We start from the raw sequence: 21,636 nt of genomic DNA, 5'->3' as shown, positions 1-21,636 counted from the left end.
TGTGACGGCAACACTGGGCTTTGACACATTTGTGAACGGGCATATAAGTCGGGTCTGATTTTATGATCAATTTTTCAGGTTTCAAGACCCGACTTATACGGTATATATATATCCATCCATCCATCCATTTTCCAACCCGCTGAATCCGAACACAGGGTCATGGGGGTCTGCTGGAGCCAATCCCAGCCAACACAGGGCACAAGGCAGGAACCAATCCCGGGCAGGGTGCCAACCCACCGCAGGACACACACAAACACACCAAGCACACACTAGGGCCAATTTAGAACCTCCAATCCACCTAACCTGCATGTCTTTGGACTGTGGGAGGAAACCCACGCAGACACGGGGAGAACATGCAAACTCCACGCAGGGAGGACCCGGGAAGCGAACCTCAGGTCCCTATATATATATGCATTTATTTTATGTGCTTTGTGTTCTGTGGGAGGAGCCTCACTCTGATGTCACCGCTGAAGGACCACCCCCAGTCTATACATTCATCAGGGTGACATTGTGACTGAGTAGGCCGGTGCCTTTCAATGGGAGTGCTGGAGTTTCTGTTTTTGTGAGTTTCTTCTTCGTCTTTTGGTTTAGCTCACTGACTTTGTTTGTTGTAGTTGCCTTTTTTGTTTTTTTGCGGCAAACCCTTGCTGTGACTTTTTCTGCCTGCCTGTTTCGTATTACACCCTTTTTGAATTATTACTTTTTTATTTTGATTTTCATTCATTTTAAACATAGAAATCCAAAATGACGTCATGGACAGCCAATAAAAATGATCACATTTTAAAGAAAGTCAGATAGAGGAAAGCTGATATCAAAGTCATACATGCGACTAATCCTAGGAAATCATTAAAAATACAAAAGAGAAGGCACAGACAATAAATACAATGTACCAATCCTAACATTTTAGGTCCGAGCCTACTGAGTTGGCCTCACCGTCAGGCAGCCTCACCCCATCTCAAGGGAGAAGGCTTCTGACGTCCACCAGGCCAACTATTGAGCTCAAGCTTTTAAAGTTGAAAAATATCAGAAGGAGAGAAAGAAAAAAGGGAAAACCTCTAACACAAGAATGAAACAAAGTTCTTCAAAATTTAAAGAAACCACTGAACAAATTTCAGAAAAGGCACAGCAGGAGAAAAGCAAACAAGGAGAAATCAGCGGAGGGGAGCAGAAAACCTGAAAAACAAAATCAAAAAGGCCAGGAATCAAAAGGAGATACGCAGGTCCCAGTGACTGGAGGTGCACCTGAAACACAAGCCGGGGCCGTCTCCTCTGGCTCAACACGTAGGGGACAGGACAGACAAACAAAACTAAAACATTGCAACTTAACAAAACACCAAAATGAAAGTAACCAATAAACAGCATACATCAAATAAACTAAACAGAGTATCAACAAAAAATAACATAACACACAAAAGATGAAATAAACGAATTCAACTTGAGGTGGTCCGCCGTCTCACCACCCTGTCATCTGCAAGTTTTGCCCCTCTTGCCCCATTCAAGCCACCCCGATAATAATAAATGAAATGTCTCATTAGGAAGCAGGATGACAAAGTGGGAATTGAGTGCTGTGACAAGAACAGTAGGAATGTGTGGCGGTGCCACCGGTGTCCCGCAGGGGGCTCAGCCGTCTTTGCCGCTCTGACATTAGAGGGCCGCGTGTTTAAGTAATGTGCCATTTAGGCTGAGCCGCGTGCACCGGCCCTCTTGCCATCATTTCCACGCACCGACAATTACTTTGTGTCACTTACTACAATCCTATGGGGGCCGTAGAGCTCATAAAAGCCTTGGCATAAACGTGGGGGCGAGGTGACGTGCTTTCAGATTGCTTGACCTCTAAAAAGAAACAGAAGCCAGCCGCTAAATTGTAACTCTGTTAAAGACAAATAAATTCCGGACAGAAAATGAGAGGGTCGACGCAGACGGAGGGCTGACAGGCTGCTAAGTGGAGGCCGCAAATGGCCGTTTATCTCCTTCTCTCTCTCTCTCTGCCTCGAGCACACGCCCATCGTTGGAAAAGACAAAGACCGTGGCGTACAGAGAGCGGGACGAGCGTGACGTCACCTGCCTCTACCATTGGTGTCCTGCTGTTGTACTTCTGTACTATTGAGCTGTCACCCACTGAGAAACATTTAAAAGGAAAGAATCCGCGCTTCTTAACTGTGAAAAGATGATTGGACTTCTGAGGAATTCACCTGACATGTGGGAAGCTTCACTCTCGCCCTGCCTCATCTTGTACAAGTTGGGATGGTATGGATGATGATAATGAAGGCAGACAGCAGCGATTTCAGATTCACTTTGACGTAAAGACGAGATGTTAAATGTGTTGAGTCAGGTCCGCTTCATGTTCTAGTAAATACGCCCCCATTGCTGCCAGTGAGAGCCTTCAACAAGTTAGGGCTGTGGACGCTATGGTTTGAAACCCAACAGACAGACGTCTTGTAAAAAGCACCAAGTATAATATTTAAGATCTTCTTCAAAAACAGTGCACAAAGCACCACACTCACCACAATTCTCCAACACTCAATAATAATAATACGATAAATCAATAACAATAATCCTCCTCTCCTCCCAAGGCTCCGTCACTCTACCACCCAACTCCGGCTCCTCTGCTGGGTTCTCACCAGTCCTTTAAATAGTCCATGACCCGAAAGTGGTCCTTCTCTTTTTCCGGGTCAAATGGCACATCATCAGTTCTCAAGCGTCCCAGAAGTACTGTGGGCTTCCATCCTCGTGAATCCGAAGTACTTCTGGGTTGTACAGAAAATAGGAGTCCCCAAGTCCTTTAGGAGCTCCCCCTGGTGGCACCCAACAGGGCTGAGAAAATGGACTCCACATACCAGGGTTACATTTACCTTCCAGGGGAGCTGCCACCTAGCGTCCTGGGGGAGGCAGTGCCCTGGAAAGGCTGCCCTTGTCCATTCTTCCCATCCTGGGACGTCCCGACTGGATTGAGCTGCCAGCCATCTATGACAGGGCCAACAATGACTTAAAGATAAAAACGAAACTCACGATGTGGGTAGAAACAGACCGTGTTCATCAGGTGACTGCAATCCAGTTTTGGGGTCCAAACCACCTCCAGGATGGGCTGAGGATCACCGGTTATTCCCACAAATGCTTGCATCCCTGGAACGTTTAAAAACAACACTCCGTAAAGAGCCATCAGAAGGGGATTTGGCTAGTTCACCCTCAACCGTCCATAAAATAATTAAAAGAGTTGAGGAATCAGGAGAAATTCTGATGTGTAAAGGACAAGGGAGCAAGCCTACGCTGACTGAGTGGCCGTGATCTCTGATCCCTCAGAAGAACCGTCCTTCATCAACGAGCGACAGAAGAGCAAGGGGCTGAGGGGGGCTTTGGATACGGAGTGACATCCACCGCACTGTGCACAAAGGAAGCCATATGTTAACATGTCTGAGATGGGCCATCACACGGCGGAAATGCGCATTGTGGTCAGACAAATCCATATATCAGGTATTGTTTTGGGAAGAAATGCACATGGAGTCCACCAGAGCAGAGAAGAAGTGGACCACCTAGCCTGTCCAAAAGCCAGCGTCTGTGGTGGGATGGGGTTGTGTCAGTGCCCTGGGCAAAGGGAATGGCAGGCTGCCATCAAGGTGACATCTCTTCCAGCATATTTCAGCGTGACAAGGCACAATGTCGTGTGTTCAGGCCGCTGCTCTGCGTCCTTCATTAGGGCCACCAATCACAATCCACTTAACATGCAGAAGGTTTAATTAACGTCTGACCAAACACAGAGGCGGCCAAGGCGCTTGGACTACAAGACGCTCACTGCTGCCAGACACGGCGGTTTCAGCTGCCCGCCAGTCCGTGCCGTTCGCAGAGAACGGGGGGACCACAAACATCTCCAGCGACCCTCGGATAGGAGCTGCGCGGTGGAATGTGAGTGTTTACACTGAAACGGCTCATTTAAAGACAGCATTTAAAATGAAAATGAAAAGGCCGAAAGAGAGGCACCTTCCTCGGGAGTCAGGCATCCTGGTGTCACGTAAAAGTCAATGACACTTACCTGGCAACGCCTTACCACTCCCAAAAGACTCTGAAATAAAGTGCGGCCTCTCATACATGGATCATCGCTTACAGGCTTTGACAACGATCCTGATTTAACGTTCTGGTCCTGACAAAAAACAAACTGGTTTTATAGTCCAGAAATGTGCATGCAAAATGGAGACAAGTGAGGAGGAGGAGGAAGAGGAGGAGGACATGTCCTCCATGCTAGACGCTCAGTTGCCCCTCGTGTTTACAGCAATGACGAATACGAAAAGATGAAGCAAGAGATTGTTCTGTTTGGACTGAGGAAGAGGGGCAACTGTGGTTGAGATAAAAGCGGCAGAGAAAACGGAACGAGCAGAATCCAATCAGAGGAGGGACACGAAATAAGCCTGAACCAATCAGAGCGCGATTCGAGTCTGTGTGGCCATTTTCAGAACTGTTCCTTTTCAGGGGTTACAGACGCCGACAAAACGCGGAAATGAGAGACTAATGTCTGCATGTTTTAAACGAAAATGTAGAAGTGTGACAGTAGCCCAGCTCGACTGCTACACAGGTGAACATGCCGACCAATCAGATGGCTTTGCCTGCTGCCAGGCCACTACTTTTGCCCTCTGCCATCCTGCTCCTGGCGTCACTCAGCTGGCAGAGTTTGCAGGCCACTTGGCGGGTTGCTCTGCAGTCGTATTCTTCTTTATGATGCAGGAGGCAGACGATCCATTTGTGATGCGTTGATGAAGCCCTAAGTGAGCTGCTAATTATTCCATTCCATCAATGTTAACGTCGTGTTTCCAGGTGCATTACAAGCCCTGACGATACTCACAAAAAGACGACGCGGAAAAGCAACACGCCAAACAATAAACTAAAGCAAAGACGATAAAAACAGAAGTAGAGGACCGATTTACAATGACCTCCGGCAACACAACCGCATCCCATTACCTAATCGAACGCCCCCTCGATTACCTCACGAGACCCGTGAAGTGCGCCTGACACGCTCTCGGGGCGCGGGCTTGTCACCTCGAGTGCCTGTCTACTGCTGCTCATGTGACACCCACAGCTCACGACAGGCACTTCAGTCAAACTTTCAGCATATTCAGAACAAAGTATGATGATGTATGATGGTGTAGAGCGCCTTTCAAGGAGGACGGCTCTTTGTAAGCTGCAGGTCTAAAGTCCATCACACAGCTCTGTTCATGATGAATGTCTGTGCTCTTCAAAGATCAGCGCCTCACACAGGCACAATGTGGACATTTTTAAAATACAGAGGACATCACCCCAAGCATCGTACACAGACAATAAGGAGGTTCAGAGGCCGGGCATACAGGAGCTCGAAAGACCAAAACATGAAATCGTTCAGTCATCTGCTCCACTATATGGTGCCCAGCAGCTCCCTCAGGGCCTGAATGTGTTAGGAGGACCCTGCTGTTCACTGTGGCCAGACATCTGTGGGCACCACTTGAGGGAGCTCTGAGCTGGGGTCCCACACCAGCAGACACCTCATCAGACAAAAGGCTCACCTGAGCAGGCAGGCAGGAAGAATCAAAGCAGACTGGTGCTGAGCACTTCTGCTGATGTTAGGGTGGCTAAGCCAACAGACTTTACCTGGCATTTAGGGGGCAGCTCATTGCTGCTACGCTGTGACAAATGCAGTCTGAGGTTTGGCAGGTATGGAAGGCAGAAGTTAAGAGTCGAGGAAGTTCTACGCACAAGTGGTGGTGCTGGAAACAGAAAGGAAGAAATTCACTGGACTCCGTACAAGAGACAATATCATGACAATCTATCTATTACATAGCGCCTTTCACATCTATCCATCTATCTATTATATAGTGCCTTTCACATCTATCTATCTATTATTATTATATAGTGTCTTTCATATCTATCTATCTATCTATCTATTGCGCCTTTCATATCTATTTATCTATCTATCTATCTATCTATCTATCTATCTATCTATCAATTATATAGTGCCTTTCACATCTATCTATCGCGCCTTTCAAATCTACCTATCTATTATATAGTGCCTTTCACATCTATCTATCTATCTATCAATAATATAGTGCCTTTCACATCTATCTATCTATCTATCTATCTATCTATCAATTATATAGTGCCTTTCACATCTATCTATCTATCAATTATATAGTGCCTTTCACATCTACCTATCGCGCCTTTCATATCTATCTATCTATCTATTATATAGTGCCTTTCACATCTATCTATCTATCTATCTATCTATCTATCTATCTATCTATCTATCTATCTATCTATCGATCGCACCTTTCATATCTATATATCTATCTATCAATTATATAGTGCCTTTCACATCTATCTATCGCGCCTTTCATATCTATCTATTATATAGTGCCTTTCACATCTATCTATCTATTTATCTATTATTATTATATAGTGCCTTTCATATCTATCTATCTATCGCGCCTTTCATATCTATTTATCTATCTCTCTATTATATAGTGCCTTTCACATCTATCTATCTATTGTATAGTGCCTTTCAAATCTTTCTGTCTTATACATTTTAACATACCATATGTACTCGCATTTAAGTTTTCCCGTGGATAAGTCGGGACTTGATTTTACCGTATAATTTCCGGTATTTTATAATGTCGGTCATATAAGTGAAATGCGGAAATCTCACGCTATTGATCCAACAATAGCTAACGCTTGCCCACCTGAGAGAGTGACCACGGAGCACATGCCCTTTTGTTTTCTATGTATTGTGCCTACGTTCCCACACAGTAATACCCGGACTATTACAAAGTGACGTTTGGAGTGCTTTGTGTTTTTTGTATCTCACACCCTCACACACCTTTATTGTAAGCCTTATCTATGATGGAGCGTTCAATCAAAAGAAATTATGAAGCTGGTCTTACATTAAAAGTCGTTGAAGTGGCGAACGAAACTGTTGACTGCGCTGCTGCAGCAAAATTCGATGTGTCTGAGAAACTGATGTGAGATTGGAGGAGGCAAGAAGATGAATAAAAAAAAAGTAAGTGTCGCATTTTTGAGCGGGTGTACAAGTCGGGGTCTGATTTTATGATCAATTTTTCGTGTTTCAAGACCTGACTTATACGTGAGTAGATACGCCATGTTTATCGTGACTGGTGACATGTTGCAGACTGGCACATACACTTCAGAATCTCACCAGACTCTGGACACACTGACGTATTACACTGTCACTTACTGTTGCTTTATTTTACAGTTTTAATGACGTGTAAGCACTCTAATAAAATTAAACATAATTGAAATTTAGAAGGAGTTACTTTTAGGTGTAAGAGGACTTGACTTAAGCCCAGAGTTTAAATCAGCCCCCTCTGCACAGCTGGATTTCGGCTCATTCTTTGTGGCCGCACTGTACAGAGTCCCGTCCCAGTTGGCACCTTCCCATCATTCTTTGCAATGGCAGCCACTGAGAAGCTTGTGACGGCAGCACTGGGCTTTGACTCAGTATGCCAGGTTCGGTGAGGGTTTGAACTCCATCAGCTGTTAAAATCCCTTCTTGTCCCTCCAGCCAATTCCACTGCAGCGTGCGTGTGGCGATGTCAGCAGATTGCCATGTCGGATGTTATTGCCATGACAATTTCCCGTGAATGGCATACATTTCAAGGCTCCGGTAACATGACTGATGCCATTTCACTTTCTGAAGGCGACATGTCAGATCCCACCTGGCACAGCTCTGCTCCGTGCGGCCCACATGCTGCATGGATGTCACACAACAGCTGAGGCACAAGGAATTGATTGAAAGGCTCAATTAGTGCCGATAAAGTGTCGACGCTCGGTCCGACTTATTTGTACTAATCTCTGTGATCCAGTGGTGTACCAGGAGTGCCCTTCTTGCCATATAATTCAGATGTAATGTGCCACTGGAGACTTTTCACTCTACACCACAGTCTTATAATCGGCCTGAGAACTAAACGTGCGTAGGCTTTATTTTAAAAACGATGAGCAGCGATTAATGAAAACACCACGCAGTGGATACTCGGGCCCACACAGAGACAGAACACAAGTACAAAGTGTGTCAATATTGTGTCAAGTGTGCTCCTCATAGGCCCGTTTCGAGATTGGTAATAACCCACCGAGCCAAGAGGGGGCGCTGCTGCTAACGCCGTCATCTCCTTCTTTCTCCAAAGTGCTGAGAAGCCACCTGGTGAAGGTCATTTGCCCCGACCCTCCTAGTCCCACAGACATAAAAACCCAGGCGTCCCACAAGGAGCGTCGCTTTTTAGCTTGAGCAACCTGTTAGATGAAGTAACCAACAAATTCCTTGACTGTACTTCAATTCCCCACTAAAGTGCTATTTACACTCGTTTTTCATTATTTTCTCATCTTCGGGAAAATAAAAGGGATGACCCGGTTGGCACCACAAAATCTTCTTTGCTCTCCTGAACTGTCATGCCCACACCCGGCCACAATATAAATACCGTGCCGTAGTAAAGAGCGAAGATGTAAAGCGAAATGAAGGAATTAGAAACAGTCGTCACACACATGCGAGTAGGAGGAAGCTGTTTGGACCAAGTGAGGGTAATTCCATGCCAGGCCAGGGGGTGGCAGGGTGCGCTGAACCAGACAGACCAGATATAGGAAAACCTGCCCGACTCTTCTTCGGTTGTAGGCTTGGGTAGTGCGTCGAGTCTTTGTTCAGGTTTGACTTCCGGTCTAATAAGGAGGTCATCATCCTGCCGACTATGCCACTGTGAAAATGATCAGACTCGACACACTTAAAAAAGTTTGGGGCAGCCACCCGTATAACAACCCTGGCTGCACTGGGTTTTGAAAATAAGACAGTAGTGTTTTCATTGGAGTCCAAACAAGAACTGAAGAGCAGTTGTTAAGATGGCGGCTTTAAACACCAAGACCAGAAGTGATGTATGGGAACCAGAAGTGACCTCCTTCTGATGTCGTAACTGGAAGTGACGTTCTTCTAGGCGCCAGAACCGGAAGTGACATCTTCAGGGATGAGTCCGACAGGTTTTCCCATGTCTGGTCGGTAGAGATAACAGAAGAAGGTTTAGCGCACCCTGCCAGCCCCTGGCCTGGCATGGAATTACCCTCACTTGGTCCATACAACGTCCTCCTACTCGCACGTGTGTGGCACACACAAGGCAAATTGTCAAAATAACAACACCCTAATAGGGGGGAAAGGATTAAGTAGAAAGGCAAAGAGGCACCAACTGTATACAACAGCAAAGATGTGCCAATAACATCATACGCTGCGGAGTCCTGGTCAATAGCAGACAAACAAAGATCCGACATACCAGCAGCTGCAATGGAGGCCAAAAAGAGTCACTCACACGACCACTCAAGGAGACCATAAAAATAAAAGAGGTGCAATGTTACAGACACAGAGTACGGTGGAGCAAAACAAGGGAAACCAACAAGGTGTTTGAAATGAAGGGTGAAGGGAAAAAAATGAAAGGGTATGGGCAGGAAATGTCAAAGAAGCCACCGGAAAAAGAGGGATGACCAAGGAACAAATGAAGATGCTGGCCACAGACAGAAAAAAATGTTATCAGTGGCTCAAGACCCCAACACCGTAAGGTGCAGTGGGAGCAGATAAAGTGAGGAAGGAAGGAAGGAAGGAAGGAAGGAAGGAAGGAAGGAAGGAAGGAAGGAAGGAAGGAAGGAAGGAAGGAAGGAAGGAAGGAGATGTTCATGCCCAGCGAGGCCTGCCTAATATTCAGGAGGTTTCAGCTCCTCCTGTCATTGATGGACTCCACACCACCCAAGTCAAACATAAATCTGTTCCTCCTCTTAATGCCCATCAAATGAAGGCGATTAAACCTGACAACAGGCAGTGGTATGGCGGGCAGGATCAGAGTGAGCTCCTGGCCGCAAGCTGATATCACCAATGCGACACAAACAGCGTCCCAGAACTTCATGACATGTTTACTACGTCTGAGTAGAGACGTCTTTCCATGATGTGCCGTCCCGTAGGCCTGGGTACCGAGTTTGTGCCCATAAGCCACACGGAGGATGTCCAAAGACTGCAACTGGAGGTGAATGAGATCCAAAGAGTCATCTGGGGAGTTAGAGGGTTTGGCTTAGGCTTAGGGTACCAGTGGGGTAGGTGGCAGGACGCAAGTCACCAAAGGAGGCAGCACATCCTCCATGCTGTTAACAGAGATGAAGCCTGGACTTGGATGATGAGACTGCCAGGTGATGTGAAATGAAGCACGCTATGGGATCTGGTAAAGCTGACAAATTAGATGAGCCATTTTACAAAGTAACAGGGAATCACATGACATACAAATGTTGCCAAAGGTGATAAGAAGAAATGAAAGCAGATAACAAGGAGAAGACTAGCGCCACGTCCCCCCAGCTTCACATGAAAGTGGAGGACGCCTTCCAACCGAGAGTCACTAGAGACCCTGAACGCAAGTCATTTGAAAATGTGAGATGACGGGCCGAGAGCATGAAGTAAAGGAGCAGGCCGAGGAAAACCCTGAGTTAAGCAGAAACGGAGACAAGAGACACAGTAGATGTCACGAGTCCCATAACATTATCGATGTTTTGTGTGGTAAATACATTTTTCCCATTACCCAAAGTGAGCTTTTTTGGAAGTCCTCCAGAGAGCCTTGTCGTCATGTTTTTCTCTATTCTCTAGAGCAATGCTGATTTTTATTCATACTATCTCTTAGGCGTACCTGGTTGCCATTTTGTTTCTGGACTATCATGCAATGCTTCATTGCTGCATGCACCATCCTCGGAGGTCAGACATTCTGGTGTCACTTAAAAGGCAATGACACCTTCTGGAGATGTCTTAGGGCTCCCAAAAGTCTTTTAAATAAAATGCTGCTCTCCGTATTGCTTACAGACTTTGACAACCATTCTGGTGTAACATTCTGGTCACGACAGAAAACAAACTGGTTTTATAGTTGTGAATTGCGCTAGTCTCCAGAGTACAGGCTTACCTTCTGGTCCTGTCAGGCACCTTTGAGACTTGCCATTGTCATTACATACATGGAATAAGAGCCAAAGTGCTGCTGAGGTACTAAGCTACCAAAAAAAAATTAGTAAGACACCAGAAAGTGGGCCGGTAGTCAAGTAGCTTACTGGGCACAAGAAAAGCTATTTGAGAACTGAGAAGTTAAGGCACGCTGAGCATCAGGCTAACTGGAGTGGCGATCCAGCTGCAACCGCATTTGTTAGCAAAACGGGACCAGGCGCCCCCAGTAAGGTGTTGTGATCCTTAAATATCATAAAAACAGGCTAAACAAGTCTGGGCCAATACAGCAGGCCTCACCTCCTCAGCAGCCGAGCCCCAAACTCTAGTTGCAGGCCCACGGCCAGCACAGGCCCAAAAAGTGGGGGGAAAAAAGACTTTAAAATCTAATAAGGGAAGAGGGGAAAAATAACTCAAAATGTCAGAGCCACAAAAGAACACAGAAAACAAAGGCAGGGGCAACCGAAAATTGAGACAAAAAGGTAAACTTTAAAGTGAACAAAACCAACATGAAAGCTGAAAGAGCTCGTTATAATGAGGCGGGAAGTCGATAATCCAAGAAGTCCACAGCATAAACACCAAAAACAGAAAACCGAAACCTTCATCCACCCACAATGCCGCTCCGTTTACACGGCGGGGTGCAGGTGGCCCCGTCCCCTTGGGCTCCACATACCAGGTGTTCTGGTTTAGCCAGGGGTTTATTCTCTATTCAAGCATTTTTTTAATGTGTTATTTTGAAGTCTCATGTTTCATATTATGTTATTAATCTTTTTAATTTTTGTTGTTCTGATTATTTGTTGTGTTAATGTCGCTTAGTTCGATGCCCTGTCCCCCTTGAGATAGAGTATCGGGGCAGAACCACCATGACATACAGGTGGAGGACTGGCCCCCTGCTTATATATTTCCAGACACGGCGTCAGCTCCTCCAGGTGGGTATTGAGTTGTCATACTGACAATTATAAGGTGTTCTGCCTGCAGAGAGACAGAGGGAATTTTTAACGAAAAAGAACTGGGAGACGAGATGCGATGAGGAAATGTGCCAAGGTCGTAACTGGGAAGCCAAAACAACCATTCAACAAACCCCAAAATCAAGAGCCTTTAAACAACGGAAAGTCTTTTAGAACAGAAATACACCAGAAGAACACACTCAGTAATTAATACCTTTATATGGTGCACACGCCTCCCCAATGCCTTCTGGGTAAAAAATGTAAAACTAAATCACAGAAAACGTCGGTTCACAATCATAAAGAAATAACAACAACAAAAAATGATAACTTTCCTCAGGAGGCTCCAAACATCAGACCCTAACCTTAAGAAGCTCAATAAAGACCCTCACTGGGTTAAGCATCAAAGAAAATGAGAGTAGAAATCCGATCCAAAAGGAACTAACATGGAACTACCTCACAAATGTGGGCTTCAGAGCTCCAAAAACAAGATCACTTAATGTCACGTTTTGCTCTCATGAGTGTCCGGAATATCTGAGATGTAAGTTGTCACATGTTACAGCGTGGAATCAGCTCTAATAATAAGAAATTGAAGAAGCTAATAAAATGCCAAATGAGTTGTGGCCTGCTAAAGGTGTCTGCTAAATAAAGAATAATAGAAATAAATTATAAAGTAATCACATTAGTTATCTGTTAAGTATTGCAATGAGACATGATAAAGGAGATGAATAGTCAATGCGTGTTCATAAATTAATTATCAAATGAGATAAAATGTCGTCAGTTGAGACCATCCGTCTATCCATATTGTGAGCACAATTCAGTCACTTTCAAGGTCATATGGAGCTGGGGCCTGTCCAGTTCAGCACTTGCCACAGAGCAGGAACTCATCCTGGACGGGATGCCAAGCGCCAGCCCACTCTTGTTCATGCCAGGTTGATTTTTAGCGTATCAGAGGGAAGCGGTCAGGACTTGGAGACAAACCCGTGGAAATGCTGACACGAACAGCAACCGGGCTCACACTCAAGAACTGTCCACTGTGCTGCCATAATAATTATTTATTTCATTTTCTCTGTCAATGCACAGTTTTTGTATCATGGAGAAAATAGTTTTAGGGTTTTTGAATGTTTTGACTAATCTTGGCAAAGTTTTTTTTAGTTCATTTTGGCCATCTTTTAGATTGAATTATTTGCTTCAGATTGTGCTTTTGCACATTTTTTTCTTATTGTGTTCAATAAATATGTGATTTGTAAAGTTTTGTCTCATCAAGTCAGAGGCTTTCATGGTTTCTCTCACTCAAAATGATATATTCAGAAACCTTATAAGGCAGTTTCTCCACTTTGGGCCTCGTTAGACCAAAGCCTGATTGTGGAGTTGGGAAGTCAGGCTGCCTTGGGATGAGGCTCTTCAGCTTTTCTGGCTTATTTCAGAGGCTTCGATCTCTTTTTTGCTTTGTTTATGGCTCCTATTCCTAAAAACAACAGACACTAAAGGGTGTTAGTAGCACATGCTGTGTGTGAAGATGTTCTACAAGACCGTCTGGTCAACAAATTCAACTCTCAAAGAAGATCACAATCACCAAACGGGAAAATAGCTGTCTGTTATAGTTGGATTAGTTCGGCTCAATATGACCTACAGGTGAGTTGGCAAGAATATTCATGACATGGTACACGATCGAAACACACCACAGGCTAAAATATACAAAAAATAAATAAAAAAACACTAAACGTGAAAGCCAGCATTTGAATGAGATTATGAATTGATAAATTACATAGGAAGATGTCAAATGTGATAATAAACCATGGACATGATGCAGAGAGGAATAAAAATGAAAGTAACTCAAAGAGACATGGTAATAAGTCGTCAAATGAAGCTGAATGCTTTTGAGTGAGGCAGAAATTCAATAAATGACAAATAGCAGCAAGTCATCAAATTAAATAACGAGTTATGAACATGCAACAGCAAGGAGTACAATGAAGAGCAAAGCGGCGAATGGGATAATAAGTCACCGGGAGGGTGAAGGCCATCACAGTGTGCTCAATAAGATAAAGCTTGGGTGCGATACAAGAAGTTATGGGGCAGAAAAACAGTCAGCAAGTCCATGAAATGGAAAGACAACAGCAGGTTAGCAAACCATTAAAGGAGGAGAAGAGACACCAAACACGTGAAACAGTAAGTCGCACGAAGGTCAAAGAACGGCCCAAATCACCGTGTCAATGTTCAGCTAGGAATAAAAAGAGGGAGACACTGTTCAGTCCAGGGCGCTGCTGCGAACGGCTCTGGACTCGGCCACCTACAAACCTGAGTGCGTCTTACGATTTTAAATGAAGTTATACAGTTATTCATTGTAAAGGATTTTATACCCACAAGAATCAGATGTGTCTTACGAGAACCAAAAACGTAAGATTAAGGGGGTGACATGGCTGAAAAGAAGAACCAACAGAGTTTGTCTGGAAATGATGCCAAAGTCAAAAATAAATAAATAAATACAGAGATAAATAAATAAAACAAACCTCTCTACTTGTTTACTGAAGCTGAGCTACTGAGAGCCACAATAACGGGTTTCTTTATTCCCCTGGAAGGATAACTCCGTGTGTAAAAAACAACGTATTTATGTGTAAAGGACATTACGTCATTGACGTGATGGGACTGCTCATGTGTGACTACTTGGCACATAAACGCAAAAGTAACACAACGTTAAAAAATATTAACATCGTTAAAAATGACAGAGCACAAAATACATAAGAGAATCGGATTATCTCTCTGTTATAAAACAAAATCTTGAGGCGAGACTTTTGCCAAGAGATTTTTCAAGTCCCGCCCTCCTCTTAATCATTTCTGGTTAACGGCCCACAGTCCTCTCACCTCTCATTGGTGTGAATGCTTTTGTCAGACTCCGTTACTGCGCTCTCAGCTCTTTTAAATTTTTACGTTTTCCTTATTGTGTCCAAATCTTATTGAAGATTTTCATCCTAAAGGGTTATCAATGGAAGAAATGAGTACACAAGCAATCCTAGCAGCAAGAAACGATGAAGTCAAGTGAATTAATGTGAAAATTGTGGCAAATTGGTTAAATGCGTATCAATAGACTATGCTGTCGAACAATTCTGACATGTAAAATTTTAACAGGCGACAAGAAAGGTAATGTAGTCCATCTTCACTAATGACATTAGACAGCAAAGGAGATTTTAATATGCCATTCGTATTAAAACTTTTACATTTTCCTGTTAGAATAGCTTTTACTATGACAATTAACAAATCACAGGGGCAAACATTCGAAAGAGTCAGATTATTTATTAGTGAGAAAGAAACGATACTTACTCACGGGCAGTTATACGTTACGTTGTCATGATGAAAGTCCAAATACGGAATCAAAATTCAATATGATATTCACGAAAAGTTGATTGAGAAAATTCTTTTGACTGAAGTTTTACAGTAAAAGTGTAAAGTTTAAAAAATATTTGCGTGTTAATTTCAAGGGCCAAACCGAATGAAAACGTATAACGTAGCATGAAACATAATTTGCTTTCAATTTATTCCATTTTACTATTTTCTACTCTGGTTAATAACTCGCTGTAATGTAAACTAGTTAGTTCTATTATGCATATGTCACAATTCCCATGAAAATAACAATCTGTTTAAATTGTCCATCCGCTTCCCCAAACGCGAGCGGCAGATCCACGAAGTGGCTAGCGTGTAGCACCCACCCGGGGGTTGGCGAGCGAAGTGAGCGGGAGGCAAAGCCCTATAATTTTCAATAAAATAATAAAGGAGATGTCAAAAATGAGTAGAAAATAGTAAAAAATAGCTGTAATTAGAACACAAATTAGCTCAGAGACACACAGATAGGACGGTCCCTGCACAGAGTCTCTGGCCCTCGAGACCCTGAAGTGGACCAAGTTGTTGATTATAAAGCCCACCTACGGGTCCAATGAAGCAGAGTATTCACTTGGGGAGCTGGTGGGCTTGATGGGGATGCCACTGCCGCCTACATGTCCTGCATATCCTAAAATGTCACTCGGTGACAAGCAGTGAATTCAGCGGGTGATGCTATTTCACTCGGCTCTTGAGGACTTGGATTAGTCCTTGTGTTAGAATTCGTTTTTTTTTGTCATTGTGATTTTTTTCCTTTTAATTAGCTGCGTGAACTGAGTACCACTCCACTCTCCTCTTCTGGGCTCGCTGCACATTTACGCCATTACAGCAACTTTCCTTTTTTTTTTTTTATTTTGTCTGGGTAAAGACATGAGTGACCTTTAAAAAGGGAACAAAGCCGAATGGAATCGGTGAAAAGATGAAGAGAAGACTACGTTTTTTTATTGAACTTCCAGATGCTGCTCTCCACACTCTCAGATGTCTCATACAGAAGCACAGGGAGGAGGTCCGGAGACGGGCCCATCAACGGTTAGCGTTAGGCCGAGAAGTTCAAGGATGGATATTAGCACACAGGCGCTGCCCCAGGGCTATTTAAGGGCCAGCGGCCTTCAGCATTGCAGTTCTCGTCAGTTCTTTGCATTCCCTGCGGTCTTTCGCTTTGGTATAACGTTGTGCTGTTCTCTGAACTGTATCTTGGATTTGGCTGCTCTCGATGCAAACTGGTTTTGTTTCCTTTTCTCCTATTCCTACCTATCATTTCTGAACCTACAATATCATAAAACACCAGAGTCTGTGCGTCCTGTCACACAGAGCAATCGGACTGGTCAGCTTGGCTTTGGTGACAGTGTGAGACGCACAAGGAAGAGTAAAGGCGCACGCTGAGAGAGTTGCCTTCAACGACGGAAAGCCTCGAAAACAATGAGAGAGACTGAGAAGGAAAATGGAGACCAGTGAAGAAGAGTATGGAAACACACGTGAATACAGAGGAACGGCGCTGAAAGTACATGTAGGGTAAGAGATTTCTAAATGATTCTGTTGTCCGTCATCGACAGAACAATTACTAGCTCTTAATAAATCCACAATGTTTGAAGAAGGAAAAAACAGAGAGGGGTTTTAAAAAGAAATCAAGGATGAGGTGAAGTCACAAAATGAGCAAAGGTCAAAACTGTCAATCTTTCCAATCTGTCGTCAGAGCCAAATCCCTAAACAAAGAAATAGTGAAACACACCATTGCATAAATCTTGAAACCAACACGACTGTAAGTGTGCCAGACACTATCAAAGGTTCAGATAATTAGGAAGTACATGATCCCAATCTCTATGTATAGCTTCTATTCAGTGACGTCACAAGTTGTGACCTCTGGTTACCCTGCACACTGCGTAGCAACTGTAACGATGAGGCACAAAGTGGGCATTGCCCATTGTGCCAGGCTTTGAGTGACAGCACATTTACCAGGAGGGAGAAATTTGGCTGCATTTCCATCCTCCCACCTGCGGAATGGCTGAACTGCAGCTCGGATAACAAAGGTGGAACTTGATCAGAGTTGGCTGACATTTAGAGTAGTGTCCAGCAGGGGGCAGTGCAGGGACGCTGATTTGTATTGTATTGTATTGTATTGTATTGACTCCCTTCTTTTTGACACCAACTGCACGCCCAGCCTACCTGGAAAGGGGTCTCTCTTTGAACTGCCCTTTCCGGAGGTTTCTTCCATTTTTCCCTACAAGGGTTTTTTGGGAGTTTTTCCTCATCTTCTTTGAGAGTCGAGGCTGGGGGGCTGTCAAGAGGCAGGGCCTGTTAAAGCCCACTGCGGCACTTATTGTGTGATTTTGGGCAATACAAAAATAAATTATATTGTATTGTATTTGGATAGGAATATAAATAACCATCTGGTCAAGTTTGCAGATGATATCATAATAGGTGGGTTGGCAGATAATCGAGAATCCACTGAGTTATCACGGAGGGACTTGGACAGTACACTGGCTTTGAAATTTAATGTCAGTAAATGTAAATAAAGTATTACATGCAGGAAGTAAAAATGTGAGGTTTGAATACACAAAGGGGGGTCTGAAAATCGAAATTTCACCTTATGAGAAGGATTTATGAGTCAAAGTGGACTCTGCACTATCAACTGTCAGCGCTCAGAAGCCACTAAGAAGGCTCACAGAATGTCAGGTTATATAGCGCCTTGATGTGTGGAATACAAGTCACAGGAGGTTTTGCTGAAGATTTATAACACACTGGTGAGGCCTCATCTGGAGTCCTGGGTGCAGTTTTGGTCTCCATTAAGACATAGCAGCACAAGAAAAGGTCCAGAGAAGAGCGACTAGGCTGATTACGGGCAACAGGGGTTGAATTATGAAGAAAGATTAGAAGATCCGAGTCCTTGCATTAACTTGAGGTCTTGTTAGGTCTCAATACACAAAGGGGGGGTCTGAAAATTGAAAGTCCACCTTATGAGGAGGATTTAGGAGTCGCCGTGGACTCGACACAATCAACTGCAGACAGTGTTCAGAAGCCATTAAGAAAGCTAACAGAATGTCAGGTTATATAGCGCCTTGATGTGTGGAGTACAAGTCACAGGAGGTTCTGCACAAGCTTTATAACACACTGGTGAGGCCTCATCTGGAGTCCTGGGTGCAGTTTTGGTCTCCATAAAGACATAGCAGCACCACAGAAGGCCTAGAGAAGAGCAACTAGGCTGATTGCAGGACTGCAGGGAATGAATTACGAGGAAAGATTCAAAGAGCTGAGTCTGGTCAGTTTAAGCAGAAGGAGATGAAGAAGAGGCCTGATTGATGTGTTTCAACTTATGAATGGAATCAGTCCAGTGGATCGAGACGGTGGATTTAAAACGAGTTCATTAAAAACACGGGGACACAGCTGGAAACTTGTTAAGGCCAAACTGCTCTCAAACATGAAGACATTTCTCTTCACACAGAGAACACATGGAATAAGTGACCAAGTAGAGTGATGGCCAGCAGAACTTTAGGGACCCTCAAAACTCGACTTGATGTTATCTTGGAGGAGTTAAGTGGACAGGAGTGGCGAGCTTTGTTGGGCTGAATGGCCTCTTCTCATCCAGATTGTTATATAACAAATATTCTGAACAATTTTAATGATTGCCTTTAACACAAAATAAACCTTAAATATGAATCGTCGTTATTCCACAGTCCTAGAAAGACACACCACATGGTACACATTACTGGGCGATTATAACAAACTGCAAAAAAAAAAAAGGCAGAACTCGTAAAAACTTAGGAAATGGTGCAAAAATAATCGTCAGTTACACATCAAAAGACAAAACCCATTACACGATGTGAATTCTCCAGTATTACAAACCCAGAGCAGAAGAGTTAATATTAATAAAAACATAACGAGCAGTTCAAACGAAAACGACTTCACGCCGACTCACTGCTAGCTGAGTAGCTGCATGTCAGTCGCCATAAGCACACGCTAATAAGACAGAGAGGACCCACACACCAGGACGACGAGTGCTTCGTGCCGCCGGCTTTGATATCGTCGTATTGACGACGTCGCTCAACAGGACCCGGGGGTGATGTCGCCTGGCAAACCACAACGATGTTCAAAATGGCGGTGCTTGGAACGGAAAGAAAATGGTGGCAAAGCAAAAAATGATGAAAATACAAACTTCCTAAAAATAGTAAATAGCAAAAGTAATGAAATACTCCGAATCCTCAGTTTCAGAAAACACAGAGATGATTCCCAACTGCACACTAGAAAAATTCCTGAAGCCAGCGAGAAATGAGCAAAGTTGAGAATTCAGGGCAGTACTGGGATGGAAACTGCACACGTGCTATGCAGCTTTGGCGTGACGTCCCTCCTATGCGTACAACTTTGCATTAAGGATCATCCGCCACACACGTCACTAAACTCCGTCCATCGACATCGATGACATTTGCTGATTCCATGTTACTGTCCTGTCCCCCTAGTTTAGCATCGACACCACCAGAGCAATCAATTCGAAAGAATTACAATAACGGTGAATGAAAGAAGCAGGTGACTTACCTCGGGACCCCTTCGGGCAGGGCCTCTCCACCAGCACCCCCTGTTGGGTGGACGGCCACTGGACACCTCGAGTGATGCGGCCTTCGCAGAGCTGCTGATCGGGGGCATGTGGGTTTACCGGCAGGGGACGGTGGGTAAACGGAACGGCAGCTGTGACTGGTCGCGGTTCTGGCACCATCTGGTTGATGGCCCCAATAGGATGGGATGGTAGAGGTAAAGGCTTAGTGGTGGTTGAGCTCACTGTACTGGTGGAAGTTGGGGGGACTGGCTTGACAGACGTAGTGGTGGTCAACTGTGTGGTGGTGAGAGGTCCTGTGGACAGAAAGGACAAGATTGCAGTTTAGTTGTCTCCGTCTGGAGAAAGCAGAGGTGCATTCATAACAACAACAACAGCAATGCCGCTCTGCTACTGAGCCAGGCCACCCACCTTGGTGCCTCTAAGGCTGGCACCTTCATATCTAAGGGGCTTGTCAATGCAATTACAACTGAGAATGAGGCTCAAAAGGTGACTTGAGTGGACTACAAGGACATCTCAATAAACACAAAGTGGTCAGCCCTTACAGATGACAGCTGGTGCACAAGAGCGGTGGGACCTTTGGGTGAGATTTATTTGGGACTTATTTAGATGACTGACGAGACAAACAGATGGAGCTTCTCAAATTGGAGTGGCCAGCCTTCAATCTGTGATATGAACTAAAGTTACTGAACACTCTGACCGGTGGATACAACGATGGGCTCCAGGAAACAACGTGCTCAGGAGTGAACAGGACATTAGCAGCTATGGCCTCTCCTTGGGGTCGGAGGGTACGGCCTGATATGGTGAGACTTCTCATCCCAGTCCTTCTCTTTCATTGTATGGGTATGGAGTCTCCCCTGGGGCGCCCCTTCCCTTTCTAGTGTAACAATGGTCAGGGAACGAGACGATCAAATGAAAAGTGGAGAGGCAACACCATGCGTAGGGGACTAACAGAAATAATGACACTGTTGTTTGTATGGAGAAAGGTTTTCTACAAATGGCACAGGGACCCTGACGCTCCGAAGATGACAGGTCCCTAAGGGTGCCGATATAGCATGTAGGCCACCAGCTTTTGCCAGTAAGCTTATTCATAGATCTCAACTGGGAACTGTGGGGGTACTGCCTCCGCATGGCCAGAGCATTATAGACGTCTCTGGTCTGTGCAGCATACAGAAGAGGAAGAGGTCCTCAAAATCCATAGGAGGCTTTATGCACTGAAGGTGAACATAAAGTGAGTGACAGACAGCTGGGCTCATGGCAGAATCAACAAGATGGGGAGCAGATCAAAATGGAGAAATTACAGGGGAAGGGCAGAGTAACCACTGAGATGGAACTGAAGACAGTGCGTCAAGCATTACAAAAAAACACAGTGCTGTGAAAAAGTATTCGCCCCCTTCCTATTCTCCTTTGTTGTTGTCCACAGTCAATGGCCTCAGACAGTCAGACAAAATGCAGTAATAGAGAAAGGGAACCTGAGCGGCCGCACGATATGGCAGGTCTGTTTAATCATGGAACACCCCGTCACCCATGTGAAGAGACACTGCTCCCTTTGTTTCAAAACATTATCGCAACTGAATGTGTCCTTCACATCGCCCAGTCTCCTTTGCAGAAACGCTTTCACCGAGACACGATGGCAGGTCTCACTTCCGGTGACTTTGACTAAACCTCCTTCAGATTTGATCTTGTGTCCTGCTCCTTAACCCAGTGACACTTCAGCTTTAGGTCAAGGACAGAAGACTGGACATTCTCTTCAAGAATATTCTGGTCAGGTGCCGAATTCTCGGTTACTTCAATAATAGCAAGTCTTCAAA

General features: G+C 44.6%; 1 protein-coding gene across 5 annotated transcripts in view; it reads right to left on the bottom strand.

The window, feature by feature from the left end:
• Nucleotides 1–21,636, bottom strand: part of adgrl1a (adhesion G protein-coupled receptor L1a) — a 332,245-nt gene that overhangs the window by 86,214 nt on the left and 224,395 nt on the right. For all 5 annotated transcript variants that reach the window (XM_051920528.1, XM_051920529.1, XM_028823930.2 and 2 more), the window contains one exon: nt 19,810–20,121. In XM_051920528.1, coding sequence (XP_051776488.1) covers nt 19,810–20,121 — 312 coding nt within the window. The remainder of the gene's footprint in view (nt 1–19,809; nt 20,122–21,636) is intronic.

This window comes from Erpetoichthys calabaricus, chromosome 17 (assembly GCF_900747795.2).
Source record: "Erpetoichthys calabaricus chromosome 17, fErpCal1.3, whole genome shotgun sequence".
NCBI lineage: Eukaryota > Metazoa > Chordata > Cladistia > Polypteriformes > Polypteridae > Erpetoichthys > Erpetoichthys calabaricus.
The sequence above is the reverse complement of the archived record's forward strand: the minus strand, read 5'-3'. Positions and strand labels throughout refer to the sequence as shown.